Source organism: Hippocampus bargibanti, linkage group LG17 (assembly GCF_051943395.1).
Source record: "Hippocampus bargibanti isolate YZ-2025 linkage group LG17, ASM5194339v1, whole genome shotgun sequence".
Lineage (NCBI taxonomy): Eukaryota > Metazoa > Chordata > Actinopteri > Syngnathiformes > Syngnathidae > Hippocampus > Hippocampus bargibanti.
Window position 1 is genome coordinate 8,430,469 of NC_142750.1, and position 19,659 is coordinate 8,450,127.

General features: G+C 40.9%; 1 protein-coding gene across 2 annotated transcripts in view; it reads left to right on the forward strand.

Annotated features, from left to right (window-relative positions):
- stat5a (signal transducer and activator of transcription 5a) overlaps positions 1-19,659 on the forward strand; it is a 45,916-nt gene that overhangs the window by 2,735 nt on the left and 23,522 nt on the right. Inside the window, exons 2-3 of one of the 2 annotated variants that reach the window (XM_089019581.1) lie at positions 16,648-16,732; positions 18,632-18,769. In XM_089019581.1, the coding sequence (XP_088875707.1) occupies positions 18,642-18,769 (128 nt within the window). In that variant the 5' untranslated portion in view covers positions 16,648-16,732; positions 18,632-18,641. The remainder of the gene's footprint in view (positions 1-16,647; positions 16,733-18,631; positions 18,770-19,659) is intronic. The other variant, XM_089019582.1, reaches the window with a different exon arrangement.

Below are 19,659 nucleotides of genomic sequence, written 5' to 3' on the forward strand. Positions count from 1 at the left end.
TCGTGATTAGTTAGAAGTGAGACGATCAAAGATTTGTTTCTTTTTTTTTTTCCCCTTTTCATGTGTGTGATGAGCTATGAGTCAATGGTGTCAGACCCTGTCAAGCATTTCTCGTCAATCACCCGCATAGAAACAGGAAGTCAGCTGAATGAATCTTTTCGATGCCGATATGTGACAATCCAAAACAGACATGCGAGCTTGTCAAGCGTGAAAGGAAAACGGTAAAACTTGTGAGGGAAGGGATCAGGAAGCATGTGGTGACAGACAACCCCTCCCCGACCCCCTTTAACCACCCTCTTTCAGTTGCGCTAATCCACCAGTCATGTGACCACCAGCTTTCAGTCTGGAGCAGCTTGATCCATCTGTCGAATAACGTCGCTGATTGTTGACATCTCCAATAGGCCTTCCTTTTTTTTTGCTGTCTCATGGCCGCCGCCGGCACCATGCTCACCCACACTTAATCGCTTGATTTTCCTCGGCCGGTTCATGAGATGACTAATTTTGGTTTTGCCGCTCTGGTCCACCGTTGACACATGACACCAGGTTTCACTGAAGTGTATGAAAGAAGTTGCAAAGCTTTTGATGGCGATTTAGCGCTTTGTTTTTCCACTAGTTTTTTTCTGAAGTTTTGTAACAATCTGCTGGACAAAAGCCACAATCTAAATTGGGCTCCGGGTGGATGTGGTCTGGAGTCTTTTTTTTTTTGTTGCATTTACTCATGTCTGTAATCTATCAGTGAGCCCAAACACAAAAGTTGAGTTGAAACATTCTGTTTGGTTTACTTGACATAGAGCATAGCGTAGCATAGGGTGACAAAGTGCTGCCTCCAAAATACAATACACTACAATAAAATACATCCTAATTTATATAGCGCTTTCACAACAGCTGCAGCTATAGCAAAGCGCTTCACATAATAGTCAACACAAAGCAAGATAATAAACACAACAGGAACATAAAAACATGGACAGTTGTACAATCTTAATGACTTTCCCGACACATCCAGCGGTCAATTTTTTTTGTAGCACTTGTGCTCATTATTAGGGCTAAACAGTTAAACAACCAATCACTGCTCGTTTGTTTTCTGTTTTTGGTAATGAGGCATTTACAAGTGATGTGACTCAGTTTACGCCAAGCGTACGTAAATTGAGGTGGTTTGACAATCCAGTGAGTCTCGTCGACATCATTGATCTTATTTTCGTTATCTTATTATTTTATTTTTTTTAGTTCATAGAGTACAACGGTGCATTGACACAGAGCTAATCCCAAATTCCCTCCATCCATTTTTTAATCCACTTATTCTCACAAGGGTTGGAGCCTTTCCCAGTTGTCTTTGTGCAGTTGGCAGTGTACATCCTGAACTGGTTGCTGGCCAATTGCATGTCACACAGAGTAAGCAACCATTTGCACTCACAAATACACCCATGGACAATTCCGATTGTTCCATTAATGTGCCATACATGTTTTTGGAATTTGCGAAGAGAACCTGGAGAAAACCCACACAGGCACAGTGAGACTGCCAACTCCACACAGGATGGTCAGGGCCGGAATTGAATCTTTCAACTATGCGCTGTGGTGCCACCGTGCGTTAGACTTCCTAGTTGTCTGGAATATTTCTACTTGCAATGCAGTTATTTGAACCTTAAGCAAAGTCTTGTGCATTTATTTATTTCAACATTTTTCACTTCTTATCCGATAGCATCTGTGTCCTTTTCATTTTGTATGGCTAACGCTGTGCTAGACTGCTTCACGTGAAATTAAATTACTGCTAACTACCATGTTCTTCACTCAAATCTAATAAAATGTTTGCCCGTGGCATCCTCACACTGTGATTCACTTGTGGGGCTTTCATAACAGAGGTTAACTTTCTCTAAACCATTTTTTTTCTCTTACTGGGTGGCAGCTTCCCATTCCCTCTGCTGTAAAAGTCGCCATGTTTTACTGTCTCTCCATTCTGTTTTTTAAAATAGATTATCCTTCATTCATCCCTACACAATACATTAATTGTGATTCAATTACATCTTATTTGCAATTCATTTTTTAAGAAACTTTTTTTCCAAATGCTTTTTTAACAAACACAAGTACAGTGATACTTTGGCTTATGAACTTAATTGCTTCCCAGACAGTGTGTAAGGCGAAAAGTGTGTATCCCCAAAATTAATTTCCCATAGGAAACCATTAAAATGAGAATAATCCGTTCCCAAGTCCCCATAACACATAATTTTCTACTTTCTAATGTTCTAAGCCTTAAAACGACACAAAATATACCTTATTTTATGTATAATAAATGTGCTATGGTATTATAATTAAAGAAATAAACTGTACTATATAATCAAGTCGTTTTATTTACCTTTGTGATGGTCTTTGATGGCTTGATGGAATGGATAGCTTTTTGCATAAAGTGTCTCAAGGAGCTCTGGGTTGTACATCTTGGAACTTGTGATATTGCAACAGCAACAGATGCAAGCAGACACACTAGAATCATTAATAGCTAGTTACCTTGCTTGTCTTTTCGTATCAAATTGAACTGATGGCTTGTGCGGGTTATTTGTGGAGCCTGATTGATGGAAATTTTGAACTATCAAAGTTGAAATGAGTCCAAATTTCACAGTTTGCTATCATTTTTGACACTCTCGTTGCTGTGTGGCTTTAATCGCCGACTGTGACCTTACTTACTGAGAAAAAAAACATACAAACATTAATACTTATTAATACTAATACAACATATTTCTCGCAAGAATCAAATATATTGCTTGTTTTAGAGCATTGTGGCTTTTTTTCTGTGGACAAATTGAATTTGTCCACAGCAACAAAAACGTTTTGAATTTTTGTTCTTACGATGTATAATGTTTATAAAAAGCATGAATGATATTACGGTAAAAGACATGGTAAAATGTTTAATTTAAAAGATTTTCAAATTCTACTTGACCGGAATTTGTCTTCTCAGAACTTTTGTTTCTTCTCAAGACTTTTCGCACGGACTTGTTTTCTCGGTGGTCGACTTTGCTTTTTAAGAATAGCGATATTTATTCTAATTCACATTTCTGCTAATGACGAAAACGGAATGGAAAATATCTCAAAATTATATTGAAAACGTTTTTGCGTTTCCAGTACAAACGTTCTTATATGCCGTACACTTCTAAAAATGTGCAAGAATCGTACAGAATACGGCAAAATACAGCCGGTTGACAGGTATGATTTATTTATCTTTATTTAAATTTGACAAATTTCAAAACGTTTATGTATGCAATTCCTTCAAATCAACATGAATCTGACTTACGTCTGTCTCTCTGACTTTTAGAAAAACTGAACTGAGGGTAACACCCGAAATACACCACATACTTTTTATTTTTTCCAGATGAGACAGACACTCAGGGCCACATAGTGTCTTCTGTTCTGTTACGTTGGTGGTTTCTATGCGTCAAATAAACTTCTGGCTACACATACTGTGGGTTGGACAGCATTGTGTCTTGGAAACGCACAGTAGCAAGTTGAACAGGATGTACACATGCTGAAGCTATTGTCACTGCGACCGTAAAGCCTATTACGGGCTTATTGCAAACCGGTAAATGGCTCACCCGCCAATATCGCCGCTGCAGTTTGCGTGGAAACAAGCCATGCAGTCATTTCAGCAGACGTTATGCGCCACGGGTGCGAAAATATGCCCATGTGCTCCTGCAGGCTCGAGCAACCAATGCACATTAGTTGACTTGTTTTTGCTCTTGACAAAAAGCTGTTTGTTAACTACCTTTAGCTCATGTCCGGCAAAGAAGATAACATCTGGATAAAATTATGAAAAGGAGCATCTGATTAACAAACGAGGATTGTGGAAAGTCTGATAATAAAAGTACTAGCATTGTGGATTCGAGCAGAACCAATTCGATTCACAATTCAGCGGATGTGAATGAAGACAACCTTGTTTGTCAGAACTTTAACTCATTTACTGCCATTCCCAAATTTATTTGGGAATTGAAAATATGACGTGAAGCGCCATTCCCAAATTTGTTCGGGTTTTGGTTTTTGTTGCGGGGGTGCAGATAAAGTACTGGTCAGACCTGTGGCAATGTTTTTCCCAACCACAAGGGGGCAGCATTTGCTTTTGGTACAGCCGCCCCAACTTGCACCTCGTATTACTCCAGACCCATGTAACAAAACCCTGGCACTTGGGAGGACACATTTTTGTGCATGTCTTGCAGTGAATGAATTAAACAGTTAATCTGTTTTGGTTACATATAGCATATTTCTCTGTTTAAAACCTCTACACACCTTTCCCGATGCCTCAGGTCTGCTGACCAGACATTATTAGATGTGCTAAAAACTAAACGGAGGCTCACAGGGGATCGTGCCTTTTCCGTTGGTGGTCCCACTCCCTGGAATGACCTGCCACTGAATATTCGGCAAGCCCCCTCGCTGCTCATCTTTACAACCCGTCTCAAAGCTCACTTGTACTCTGGCATTCAACTCAGCATGATTCCGACTTGATCTTGGTTTCACTCCCTGGTGCTTTCTACTATCTTTGTGACTGCTTTATTTCCTGTATATAATAGCTGTCCATGTTCAGCGCTTTATTACAGCTTCAGCTGTTGTTAAAGCCTGCGCATCTGTAGTCCACAGTGGGTCTTCTATAATGCCACCATCTGATCCGAAAGACTCCTAACCTCAACTTTGTTACACCATAGAGCTGGAATGAGCCACTTAATAGCCGCCATCTTGCATCTTTCATCCGAATCATTAACAGGCTTCTTCAGAGCCTGCTGGTGAGCTCATCATTTTAATCTGTTCTAAAACATGCAACACAGCGGCCCCCAAAGATCAAATTTGCCCAGCCCTGTTCTGGAGACACATGCAGTGCGTGTCTGGGTTATCGACTATTGATCATCTTTGTTGCAATTCCCAACTGACAAAGTTCACAGTCGGAGAATGCACATTTGGTTGTCAACGGCTTGCATTGTTAACTCTCATCTGATGCCCGCCACTGCCCCTCACAGGCATGCGGGTCAGTTGAACCCGTCACATGCAGGTCGTAAATAAAATGCCGGGGAGGGGTAGTGGTGGCCAGAGAACATGTACTGTATAGTGTGAATGCCTGGTGCCACGTCACACTGGCTCATGTTGTGAATTGAGCTCGATCTCAGTCACTTTCGTCCCACTCCCTGAAGTATACTTCCCATAGCATGGATAATTTCAACCTACGCTGTGGTTTTCTTTGCATTGTTGCTCAAACAAAAGACAGAGTATATTGGTAGCCGGTTACAGATTGTATCTTGCTAGTTAATTGCAGTCTGCCAATTTCTCTCTTTTTTTCCATACATGAGGTCCTCTATGTTTGTGCGGCAGAAATATATCCACTTTAAAACTCCTGTGACTGGAATACCAGTTGATAATTAGCTCAGCGAGCCAGCCCCAAAATCAAGCCAACTGGAATTGCAAGTAAGGCAGGAAGTAGAACCGCACGTAGGCTTCTTCTCAGTCATCCATATGAGACTGGACGAAAGTACAATCCTGTCTGGAGTATTAAATGTGATTTACATTTATTCCAGAATTGATTTGTTAGCAGTGAAAGAAAATCTCTTCAGATCGACTGAAATAAATCAACAATTTCTGGACAGAGTTTCCATGCGTCTGCTTGGTGTAGACGAAGAGTGCTGAAAAACAAAAACACCTGAACAGATGAACACTACCAGTGGTATTGGGAATGAGCTTCTGATTACTCTCGTCTACTGGATGTCAACAGTGAGGAAAATATGCCATGAAACCTAAAGGTTGTGTACGTGAAGATTTTGGTCTTCCGCTCATATCGAGTGAAGCAGATGGAGATTACCTGAGGTGGCGACACTGAAGAATAATAATAGTAAAAAGAAGAAGAGAATAATAATACATTTTATTTTAAGCGCCTTTCAATGCTCTCAAAGACACTTTACAGTCACAGACAAGCATAGGTACTATAATGAATAAAATACAATCACAAAATAGAATACAATAAATAAAATAAATCAAAACAAAAGAAAGAGCTACACAGAAAATGCAGTTTTAAATAGGTGGGTTTTGAGATGGGAGTTGAAGGTGGGAAGAGAATTGATATTACGAATGTTGGGAGGAAGTGAGTTCCAGAGTTTGGGGGCAGAGCAGCTGAAAGCTTTGTCCCCCATTGTGCACAGACAGGGCAGGGGGCACACAGAGGTGGAGTGAGGAAGAGAATCTGAAGGAACGAGAGGGAATAGACATTTGAAGAAGGTCAGATAGGTATGTGGGGGGCAAGTTTACGGATAGCTTTAAATGTATGAAGAAGAATTTTAAAGTTGATTCTATATTTGACTGGGAGCCAGTGGAGTTCTTGGAGGATGGGGGTGATGTGGTGAAAGGATGAGGTTTAATATTGGCACTAAGAGGGTATTCTATCATTAGGCTGTTTTGACAAAAGCATACCACAGACATTTAAATCCACTTCCCAATTTCACTTTCAAATTTGATCAAACTTCTTCCCAGATTTTTGTTTGACAAAACTTATTTTTCCTCTTGCGGCAACAGCTGGACATCATGTCATCATCACTGCATACCTTTCTTCTGAGAAGACACGGTCATGAAATCATGAACCCTGGCAAAATTTCTTCGAGCCTTTAGGCGGGACCCTTTCTACCCCTCCTCACAACGTTCCCTGTTTATTAGGATCCGTACCACCTCGAAACGTGCTGAGTAACCAAAGACTGCGTTTTGAATACCCGAGCTTTGCTTTTATACGAGCCATAGAACAGGTATGGCGGTGTGGTCCGGGGTCATCTTATATAAATAAACCACCCGAGTTTTAGTATAAGCAAATTGAAGCACTCTTCCATGATCAAGATGGACACAGCTTGCCGGTTTTGCAGGCCAAAGATCTCTGTCGGCTGACCTTTTACTGAAAGCACAGAGCTTGGCAGGGAGACCGCAGCAAGTAGAGTAACGGTCCAGGGCGGGGGGTGGGGGGGGGGTGGTAATGGGTCTCCGTCTACGCTGAGCTAATGCATTTGAGAAATTGCAGCTACCTGACCTTTGGCCTGTGATGAGCTAGCAGGATCAACGTGGAGTGCTTCTCCAAAATGGCTGAAACTGTTGTTTACCAAGTTGAGACGTCCAGTGGGAAAAGGAGCGAGATAGGACATGGAAAAAAAGGCCCAAGTTTCGACGTTCACTTACAAGGATGCATATTATATGAGAGTGGAACAAGTTCCATCTTGTCTGCAACTGTATCCAGGAGAAATACAGACCGACCATGATGACCGAGAGCGAAGTATAGGGCATTGCAACGAAGCATGAAGCTACTTCGTGACTGTTTCAATTTTTTTGTGGTGTTATTGGAAACTTCCCGAGATAAAGACTATCGGATGAACAGGAGATGTTTAGCATCCAGACTGCAAATTGAGTAGCTCTTGCTCAAAAACATTACTTGCTAATTTAACCATACCACAGTCACGATACAAGCACTGATTTTAGCCACAAAATCTCATTCTCTCCCCATCTTGACAACTTGGTCAACATTCAAACACTTCTGTACACGTTGATGAAACATGGAGGACCTCCATTAAGTCTTGCTCACGTGCACTTGCTAGGATGTACGTGTACCTATACACATGTATATTTGTGGCAATATACGCTAGCATGATTATTTTGGTCGCATCCACCTTTAGATTCGATCATTTCACAAACTCAAAAGGACTAGCTTTGACATTCCATTCATTTGCTCTTGGATGCTCTTTCAAACAACGTGGTCACGTGAATGTTGAAACATTACATAACCCCTATTTCCACCGATACACAATGCACACATCGACCGTCACACGCTCACTACCTGTTATAACTTGACGCCGCTCGCTCAGCTGGTGTAAAGGTCACAAAAATTGAGCCGCGCTCCTGTGCGACGACAAGAACTCCCACCCCGTTCGATAAAGGTTTGACTTGGCGAGAGGGCGTTCAAGTCAAAAATAAATAAATAAATACATAAAAAGAAGACGCTCTGCTTTGAATTGCCTAACATGGTTAAATGAGGCTCGCTAACCGGATTACGTATGAATGCCAAGCGATTGACTCACTGTAAATTAATCTACAAGAGCATCTTTTTTTTTTCCAAAGCGACGACAAACATTGATTTTTGGACATCCCGTTCCTCTTCTATGGTGTCGAGCCCAAGCTTGATGTGTGTGCTGTGCTCGTCACAACAATTTCTTATCATGTTTATGCACGTTGTGTGTTACTCGTAGTGGTCTCTTCGATATTCAGCATCACAGTGGCCCGATTTGACCTTAAACCTCAAGGGACCGCTTTGCTTCACAATCAACTATCCCAACTCATGCGTTGTAATCACTCGGCAAGTATTGGTTCTAAGAAGCTAATTGTTTTGATGCACATTCCACATTTGTGGAATCAGTTTCTAACAGTTTGAAAACAAGTTTGTCAGGACACATCGCCTTATTTTCATGCCCAAAAAGGCTCATGTACAAGTCTGACATTTTCATGGACAGGACATGGATAGCATGAATTATAACCTCGACTCGTTTGTAGAGACATGCATAACCCATCCTTTGTCTTCTTTGGAAATAAACTAAAGAGATGATTTGCGTTTTAAATGAGTGAATTATGAGCCAATTAAAAACAGCGGCAATGCAGTATTTATTGATTCGGCTTCATTCCACGAGACTGTTTACAAGCCTCTGAAGGCTGCGGTTGCGTCATATTAGTTTGACATACTCTACTGCTATAAGCGTATTGCTCACTTTGACGTCTGCTAGCCAGAGGCTGAATTTCACTGTTGGTTTAACACGACTGTCACAAAAAAAATTATGAGACACTTTACATGATCTCAATTTGTTTTTGGAAGTGATTGTAAATCAACGTGTAGGTAATTATTAATCCTGCTGTAAATTGTGAACTACAAACTAGTCTATCTTGAGTATTTTGATTTAAAAAAATGCTGAAATGCAGTTCTCGCAGTTGCCAGATCTTGTTCTTGACAACTTGCTGTAGCATTTCCAAACGTCGTCAGCGAGCAGACCACCAAAAGACTCAAACGCCATTTTCCGGCTGATTTTAACCCCCCAGAGGGCAAGTGGTGTTGAATCTGACTGAGGCCCTCTCTGGTCTGTTTGTTCACTTGTCAGATGACATTTAAAATGCTGTTTGGGAAGACAACAAGGCTGGGAAGGTGGCGGGCTAGCATGGTGGTCCTCATTTGGATTGAGCTTCAGATGAAGTGTTTTCAAAACAAGGCCAGGGCACCAAGTTTGAATCTGTTTCAGTTTTGGATAGTTGTATGGAATGGGTGATATGTCTTCCGATCTATCAATCATTCTCTCGTTCTCTCTTTTTCTAGCTCTTTCTCTAGCTCTTTATGTAGTTGTTTCTCTAGCTCTTTCTCTATCTGCATATTTATTGTTTTCGGAATATATTGCACTTCTTTAAATCGCTTATAAAACCCATTTTCAGTTATCTTTTTATCTGAGTCAGAGAAGCATCAAAAAAAATTAAAAAACTGACTTATTGTTGAGAGTGTCTAGTGCAGCAATGCTCTTATTCAAGAGCACAATTTACCATTGTCGAAAACACTCATTGGGCTAGTTTTAAGGGTGCCACATTGTTGATGCCTTTGTTCTTGTTCAAAGTCATTCACTTCTCTCTCTAATTACAAACCTGCAATTTCTGCTTTGTCCACCCATTTCAATTATGCCTGGATACAACAATTACCCTACAGAAAAAGCCAATGTTCCTTGTCGATAATTATTGTGATGAGCAATTTTCAATGCCCTGACTTTTAGAGCTAGACGGTCAGTATTCACAGCCGGTATTTAATCAAATACAGAAAAGAAAATCTTTTGCACATCTGCAATTTTTTTTGCAGTTTTTACTGTTGGACAAAAGCAAGCGCACTTGCCGTTTGGCCTTGAAATTGAATGGGGTGATTTGTTTTACACAGCCTTCGTGATTGCCTTCATTTTATACTCTTGCGACTGTTCTGTTTATGTTTTTGAACATTTTATTACCTTGCTCATCATCAATTAACATTTTTATGATGTTGATATGTTACTATGGATTTTTTGAGCGACTAATTTGATGTCCGAGAGCGTCGCTGAATGGGTAAGGTCCGATCTTGGTAGTAAAACCAGATGATGCCTTCATATACAAGTTCAGTTTATTCCAAGAACATCCTCATAACTCACAACACCTGTTTATCAAATCACCTTTCTCCATAGAAATACAGTGTTATGCGATTATTCCGTTCCGTTCTTTTTCCTGTGTTGCTACGTTTTCATTTTCATCCTCAAAAAAGACTGTATTAAATCAGGACTCGCGATTGCCCATTTGCCCAAATGCACGGGTGTCAAAGTCAAGGCCCGGGGGCTAAATTTGGCCCGCCACAACATTTTATTCGGCCCACGAAAGTAAATCGATCTGATGAAATTCCATGATGCTTGCTACATTTTCAAATTGTCATATGTTAACCACAATAAGAGTCATTATTTTTTTGTTCAAATTTGAAAACTAGTTAATCATTCACTTGTTCTGCACTCAATAAATCATATTGGTAAGGGATTAAACATTCTAATGGTTTCCCCAAATTCATAACGGCCCCCGAGAGGAAACCGTAACTACAATGTGGCCCACGGCAAAGAATGACTTTGACATCCTTGCCCTAAAAGCTCACACTTGATGGCTCATTTCAAGGTGCCCTGCAGTCCGAATTGCCCTTGCAAAAGTCACCCCGCTCGTGCGACACACCGGCATTCCTATCCGCATTTAACATTCGCCCCCCCAGGCATCACGTTACATCACGTCACCCACCGACTGCCCGTTGCCGACCTGCGTGCACACATATCCTAGCTGGAGACCAATACAAAAAACTTACAAAATTCAATGCTGCCCCCCCCCCAAGTTCTCATTGAGATGAATTGGATTTGGAAAACCTTTGAGCTTCATACTCACTACAGTATTTGAGTTCACCTTTTCCAATTGGACAAAAGAAGGACCAAGTGAACCCGGCTAATTGGGTTCTCAAGCTAGTGAATTCGCTGACAACTTGCCAACCGCGTATGTTTGTGACCAAAGTCTTATGTACAAAAATATTCGATGACTCTTATGTTTGAGTCCGTCCTTTAGCGCTGCTCCTAAAACCAGGAGAATCAATTGATGAAGTTGACCGTCCAGTCGGCAGCTAGCTTAGCGGCAATTTGCTAACAGACCTATTTTTTTCAGAATTTTGTTTTCTAAAACTAGATAACAATGTTACATAGCACTGAACAATAGCTAAATCCTGTGGTATGTAAACAAGTTATTTGGGGGCTAGAACAATGTTTACCTCAGGCGTTACTTTTTCCCCCCGTTAGTCTCCCTCTGGGTGAGCAGAGAGGGGAAGGGTGAGCAGAGTACAAAGGAGGGGGTGAGACGAACCAGACACCGTGCAAACTCCAGCATACTGAGATGGATGCCTTGATGCTGTTCTCATGTTTGCGCCAGGTTTACGTTAGTTGATACTTGTAATCTGGCAACAGTTAGATATAATGTGGCCTTGTTACTAGTTTTCAAGCCAAACAAACCGCTGATCATTTTTTCCCCTCTATCACTACATTGTCAACCATGAGTATATATGGGGCTTTTTTTCTCCCCAGACGTCTCTCACCACAAATTATTCTCATTTTATGGCTCCCGTTTCACCTCAAATAGCCCGGCTTTGCTCCGAGGCGGCAGGCCAGATGGTTGGAAAGTGTGAGCCAAGGGTGGGTGGGAGCGACGGGAGGTTGGATGAGATCAAGCAGGTCATTGGCTGGCCGAGATCCTGCTCGAAGGGTTTGAAGGCGGGGCTGCGAGTCAGAGGCTAGCAGGCCAGCTGAGTACAATGAGGTGATGCTGTCAGAATGCTGACATCTGCATGTGGCGTTTGATCTATTGCTGTTTAAACACACTAAAGGTGCAGTGGGGCTGTGGCCAGTATCTCAGTTTTGATGCTCCACCACAGAATACAATACAAGTAGGATGAGTTTGAAGACATACTGGAGGGGTTGAAGAAGTTAAGTCTGTTAGCTTCCTCAACTGTCCCACTCACTTAGTCTGTGATGGTATTAACAACATCCCAGACCTCCCTCATGCAATCACACCCGGCTTCTGTTCCACATTCCTGCTGTTTCTATCCTTCGTCCCCTTCGGTGCTGTCCTTTCTGCTATAAACCACCTGTTAAGGACCGTTTTGACCTCTTGAGACATCCATTGTTCAAAGAGAGGCGTACCGATCAAGCGGAGGACCAACCTGTCTTTAATATGAATGGACCTGTTCATCAATTAGTTGTGGATCTAGTTTAAAGAGGGGTAAAACACGTTTACACATTAAAAAAGAAATAGAATTTTCCTGCTCACCCTCCATTTCCGAATGACTTCAATCCCATTCATTTGCTGAAAACAAAACCGAAATCAGGAAGTCTCACAAAACAAGAACAAACAAAACAAGACATCTTGAGAGTATTTGGTGACGTCCTGCATTAACTGTGACAGGTGAAAGTTGTTTTCCATAAGTATACACCATAAGGTAAGTAGTCAGAGTTGACTAACCGCTCCACTGTTTGCTTTCCTCAACTGGTTCGATTGGCGCAAGGCAGGTCAGTGACATGCCTCGTTATTTTCCATTCCGCGTGGATCGGGTCCAGCAGGGGAGCTGCCACCTGCAGTGCGTGATGACTTCTCTGATTGATTCCACATCATTTCATCCATCGTTTCATCCATCAGTCAACGTGCAAACCGAGAAGGTTACTGAGGAAGCTGCAGTGCTTAATGCTTTTATTATTCGCAATTGATTTCCAGGTGTCTTTAAAACAAGTGAAATTTTCCATCCATCCATTAGACGAGCCACTTATCCCAAGTCAAAACTGTCACCAGGAGCAATGATTGTAGCTCTTCATTCTAGGCCTGTCACACACAAATCTGTTTTGGATCCAATCATCTTCTTCATAAATCTATCATTTTTGTATGTGAGCATTTTTTGCGTTTAGCTGACTTTCCTGGTTTTATAGCAGAAGCTAATGCTAATTTTCGCTCTGTCACTATGTCAGATTTGTAACTATATTGCATTAGATTACATAGACTACACTTTCCCATTTGTTGCAAGATTTGGTGTGAAAATGTATATACTTCAAATAAAAAAAAGTGAACAGTCTATTGCAAATTTGTTACATATTTTGATGCATTGTTATGCTTAAGGAAATAATTATCTCTTAATTAAGCGTGGCCTTGGAACGAATGAGGGCATTTACATGTAAAACACGTCACTATTACTACAGACCATTACCGGATAAAAAAAGAGAATGTTACAAATCAGGAATGGCCATTTGCAACCCACAGGATGGTGTCTTGCACCCTCTGTTTGTGGCCCGCACAAACTCGTGACAGCTTTCATCAAAACATAAACAGAGATAGCTAGATAGTGTTGAGAGATCGATGGATGGATAGTGTTGAGAGATCCATAGATGATAGTGTTGAGTGATCGATAGATCGCTAGTGTTGAGTGATTGATTGGTTGATTAAGATTACAGGTGTGCTCATGGAAGGCATCAAATGCCTATCAACTGTTCCTCAATTAGCTCTACTATCTTTTCACTTAACCATTGAGCATTCAGATCTGCTGATTGTTTGTACTGAAAATGTTGCCTCAAACAAACAAAGAAAGAAACACGAGTTAGAGCACTGCGTCTGTTTTGAGTTCTCTGGCATTTCGAGATGAGTCACTTAATTGCCTGCATGTGAGCGCACATTTTTTTAATTGATGATAGATGAGACTCAACGGCGTATCAAGCTGACCTTTTGACGGGTCTATTGGGAAGTAGATGACATGCCAAGTCAGCCAACCCTCACACGTGTTGTCTCCTCTGGCCAACGATGTAAAATGATTTTTCCCACATTAGAATGTGAATGAAAAGATGCCGGGCGGGGGCTCGGATGGACACGTGTCGGTATTTGCACATGGTTATGGGTCCGTGCGTGCCGATAGGCTGTCAAGATAACAAGTGATTTCCTGCTGTTGGCGGCATGGTGGGATATGGGCTTCAGTAAGTACTGCAATGTATCCCCCAGCCCTCGATTGTTGGCATAACGATTTTCTTTGAAAAGCCTTTTCTTCTTTCTTGCTGTGTTTCTTTTTCAAAAGCCTTATGTTGACACTCTCCCTTCAAGCTGTCAGCCACAATTCTGGGTCATGTGTCCACACGTGACAACAACGGTCTTCTGTCCTTCTCCCGTGATGGTTCAATTTTCCTAAGCTTGAACGATATTGTTGATTTGGTATTCACTGGTGATCATCAGTAACCTCTCCTGGTATTTTTCTACTCCAAGAGAAAAGTTAGGGTGCCTGTGCACTCACTAAGTGTGAAATATACGTATATATGTACGTATATATGTACTTATATCCGTGACGTGCAGTGAGGTTCATGGCTGGTGAGGCACTGACATCATCACAGTCAGATTTACAAACATATGAACTCTACAGAGTAACTCACCATTTGATTGGCAACAGTTAACATGTTTTGTTTAAAATGTAATGTCAGCATTCTTTATATATACAAACGATAGCATAGAGAAAAATAATTTAAAAAACGTTATTATCGTGTGACCTTTACTCGTAAATGAAGTCCAGCGCCGCTCCTTCTGAAGAAAGGCATCGATAATTTCTTTGTAGAAGCCTTCCTTATCATTCTTCAGTTTTAAAAGTCTCTCTGTCTCAATGGAGATCACTGCCAGTGAAAAAGTCGTCCTTGATCAGTCCCGTTCCGACTGTATGTTTTCAGTGCTGAGAATGACTCTACTGATGCTGTAGTTGCTGGAACAGTGAGCATGAGCTGGAGCAACTTTGTCACCTCAAGTCCAGTTTAGAACATTCTTTCAATTTAGATATGTAATCCTCCATTCAGAAAATAAGGGCAAGCAACACAAAAAATGACTGGATGGTTGCACTTAACTTGCTAACTGTTTACTGTAGCTTGCTGTCACTAATTATATTATTCTGCTCTGTTTATATTATACATTATTCTGCTACAGTGTTTATAATGTACAGTGACTGTACATTATATACACAAGCTAAATTTAGAAATTTAGTTCATATACTAAAAGTGTTTGAACACTTTAATAGCGATATGCAGGGGGACAGCAATGCTGTCTCACTGCAGAGCAAGCCGGCACATTTAGCATAGTCATTGCGCAATCCATGGTGAGGCTCAGGCGGCTGCTGCCTATTTGGACGGTAAATGTGAAAATTCATCGATTTTTGAAGAAAAAAAATCCAAAAATGGTGAAGATATACAGTATATATGTATATGTGTATATATAGATGTATATGTACATATATATGTATATGTAGGTGTTTATGTGAATGAGTTTTCAGCACGAAAATCTGCTCGTCATTGTGTTGTCATCATCATCTCAAACTGTCATAAAGGCTCGGAATGGTGGGTGGCATCTTAAGTTTCCTCACAGGAAATGCTTACATGAAAATGAATGGCAGTTTTCCCTGAGAGGAAAGAGTGGGTGACAGCGTGCTCAAGTTTGGATTTTGGGTATTTTTTATTTTTATTTTTTTGGCTTACGGTATTGCAAATACCTCTGCGGAAGAATGAAAATGTCTCACTGCTGGGCTTTTAACACATATGTGACATGCCACCGCCGCACCGTGAATGTAGCACACTCATGGGAGACAACAAATGTGATGATGGGTCATCCATTATCCTTTTCTACAAATTAGTATACATTTGTTATTGGAATATTACATGACTGCTGCTTAGATTTTGCTGTTTTTTTTTTTAACCTTAGAAACAAGCTTTATTTAAAATTTGCTTGTCGGCAACGATATATGAATGAGAACTAAAGTATGAATTTATTGAGGCTCCAGAAGAAGGGAATTGGTTTTTGTACAGCATTCAATGGATGTTTAGTACAAGTAGCTTTGTTTTGTTGTTCTTGTTGTTTTTTTTTCCCCTGCCCGAATTTTGGCGTGTTTGGGAAAGGGTCCCAATTTTCTTGAATATGTTGTTCGGTGTACGTGAAGCACATAAATGGTCTGGCTGTTGTTTTGGTCATTGTCATTTCTCTGCAGTTAATTTTCAACCATTTTCCCAAAGGAGAGAACAAAAACCCAGATTCTGCCATTCCATGATTGACTCTCCTTTTCAACCTTTTTTCTTTACTAATGTGTCTAATTACTTTAAGCACTCAGTGTTGTCTGTCCGCCATACTTGCTGCTCTCAAAGGTTCCCTTTTTGTTTACCCATATGCAGAGTATGAGCATTTCCTAAGGCTCAATGCTCTTAAATGATTAGAGTGCCGTCTGAAATATATTCCATTCACTGACTTTCTGTCACGTGCGTTTAATGTGGAGCGTGAGCACGAACAAAACATCAACAAAATACTTGCCGTTGAAAAACTTTTATGGCAACCTAAGTGATTGTAAAGATAGTTACGTTACGCTAATGATCCAAATCCACTTATTATTATTATTATTATTATTATTATTATTATTATTATTATTATTACCATATTTATTCGAGTATAACACGCAAAATTTTCTACCTAAAAAAATAACTCGTTTGGGTGCGCGTTATAAACGAGGCCTGTGAAAAAATTCTCATATATTTAATGCTTTATCCCTTCCAGGAGGGGGCATCATTTCCATGGCTATTCTCCATGGTCGCTGTTGTTAAGGTTCAGTTTCGATTCTCGGAAAGACCCCCACTGACACGTGAGTTACACATTGCTGTTTTGCACAATTACCAATATCCCTAGTTTACATTGTCAGTAAATGATTTTTATCATGGACGCGTGTGTTGTCACTTACAATACTTGTTCTGATCGATAAAAAGTGAAACAACATTTTATACAGATTTTTAATTGAAATTTAGGGGTGCGTGTTATACATGTGTGCGCATTATACTCGAATAAATACGGTATTTTTTATTTTATTTTTATTTGTCACTTTTATTTATTTTTTTTCTCATATGGCACAGTGAAGAGGACATGGCATATGCGGAAGTGCAAGAATTGTAAACCGTTTTATTGAGATGGTTATGTGATGTATGTACTGTTTTGATGTCCGGAACAGATGATGTTCAATGTACTTAAACATATGACCACGTTTTCTAATTGTTTATATACAAAAAATAAATCAATAAAAAGTTTAATAACCCAAAAAAATTGCCGCTAGAGATTCGTAGACACCAGAGATTTTGGTGTCAATATGACCCTTAAACAAATAAATAGAAAATTAAAACCCACCCTATTCACAGTCCCAAACGACAAATAATGTTGGCATGTTTGATTTAATAATGCCATGCCTGTTGGTCCCATATAGAATGTTTCAATGATTTTTAGTCCAGATAAGAAAAGATGCGCGGCCTGGTAGTCGAGTAGTTAGCACACCGCCTTCACGGTGCAGAGGTCGCCGGTTCGCGTCCCGGTCCGGCCTCCCTGTGTGGAGTTTGCATGTTCTCCCCAGACCCGCGTGGGTTTTCTCCGGGTCCTCCGGTTTCTTCCCACACTCCAAAAACATGCATGGCAGGCAGATTGACCACTCCAAATTGTCCCTAGGTGTGAGTGTGAGAGTGACTGTTGTATGTCTTTGTGTGCCCTGCGAATGGCTGGCAACCAATTCAGGGTGTCCCCCGCCTCGTGCCTGAAGACAGCTGAGATAGGCTCCAGCAACCCCCGCGACCCTGATGAGGAATAAGCGGTACGGAAAATGAGATGAGATGAGTATATGTTGTTAAAGATTACTGTACTAATTAAATGGGAAATTCGGAATGTCATGACGATGCATTGGATTGAAACAAACATTCACTTATCTTTGGTGAACAAGATCATCTCTGTGCGCATTATCAAATGAGAATAATAAGAACTGTTGATGCGGTTTGGAAATTTTCTCTGAAAAACAAAAATGCACCAACCAATCTCTCTTCATCATGTCCTTCCAGTCAGTCATTTTTCCTGTCATGGGACGGGATGCTACTTGATTGTGATTTTATTTGTTTATTTTACTTGACTTGATTTTGCTTGCGTTTGCTGTGAGCTACGGGACTGAATGCAGGCCCTCACGATAGACACCGCATAGACCGCAAACACCCCCACGCGCTCATTACAGCCTAACTGCGGACGGTTACGATGAGCAAGTTGGCGTGTTGACGGTAAACCAACCGTAGCAGATGAGGGGTTTTTTGGCTGTTATTGGCTTTGCAGAAATGCCTCACAACCAACATTAAAACCGCAAACCATTCACCTGTGAGGCAGACGTGTAAACCACTCTGCACTGTGCTGCTATCTTCATTTTCACTGTAAAAAATAATGGGAAAAACAGTGGTTCCAAATTGGCTTTAAGTGTGCGATGCAGTTTGCATTGAATCACTTCCATTTTATCTGTCATTGTTTCATCTTTCATTAGCTAAATTCCACTTTCCACGCCAGCTCCCCAGTGGGTGGTGTGATTAGGGAATTTATCTTTTTGATTCAGACGACGTCCACTTCACTCCATTATCTCCGGCTGTCTGTTCTTCACATTGTTCTTCTTTGTTGTCGTATTTCAAGCAACTAAACTCATTCTCCTCAAATAACCCCTTCTCCCAATCTTGTCTTGTCTTCTCTGCGGCAGCGTGTTGAAGATGGCAATGTGGATCCAGGCCCAGCAGCTCCAGGGAGATGCTCTCCATCAGATGCAGTCTCTGTACGGTCAGCACTTCCCCATCGAAGTGCGACATTATCTGTCGCAGTGGATCGAGAGCCAGCTGTGGTGAGTCGCGGATGCTGCGTTGAACGCCCCCCCTCACCCCCATCAAACCTCCCCCTTTTTGGCCCAACAGCCCTGAAAAACGCATTCAACTTTGTTTGAGTTGAATAGAATGGATGTATGCTATGGTCTATTACATCAATTCCAGTTGAATATTTCTTTTCCCTGTTCATTTTTACATTTGTAAAATGTTTTCATAAAAGAGCCTTCACCAAACTGTTCCCAGAAAGCATTTTCCAAGAGAATTGTAACGTTTTTGGTCATCATGGATATTTTACGACTCGCCACGAAGCGTGACAAAACCGTTGAACAAAATTCCACATTATATTGAAAATTCATCCCCTGATGCCAGTTCGACTTGGCAGCATAAAATTGGAGGTGTGTCATGAGTAAACGCCCCAACTCTCGTGAACTCGTGCACAAAAAGAGACTGATTTCCAGCGACTATTTTGAGGACATTTGGAACCATTCTAGCGGTCCCTCAAAGAGGTGCTTGTCCTCAAGATGTTTTTTTTCAGTTTGTGACCAAATCCGAATGTCATTTTCTAGACAGATGGAGAATGCTTTTACTTGTTTCCCTGAGCAACAAAATTTGAAAGTGCGTCTCTGATGAGCAGAACCCAAAATAAATGCTGAATTTTCCGCTGTATAAGGCGCACCAGAATATAAGGTGCACCCCAATGAATGGTGTCTTTCCAAACCTTTTTCCATATATAAGGCGCACTGGACTATAAGGAGCACATTCAATGAATGAAAACAGCTTTATAAATATATTATACCAATATATAAAAGTCTTAAAAATATTTTTGGTGACGATGGCATACAGAAGAATACCATATTTTCTGGTATATAAGGTGCACTGCAGTATAAGGTGCACCCCTAATGACTGGTGT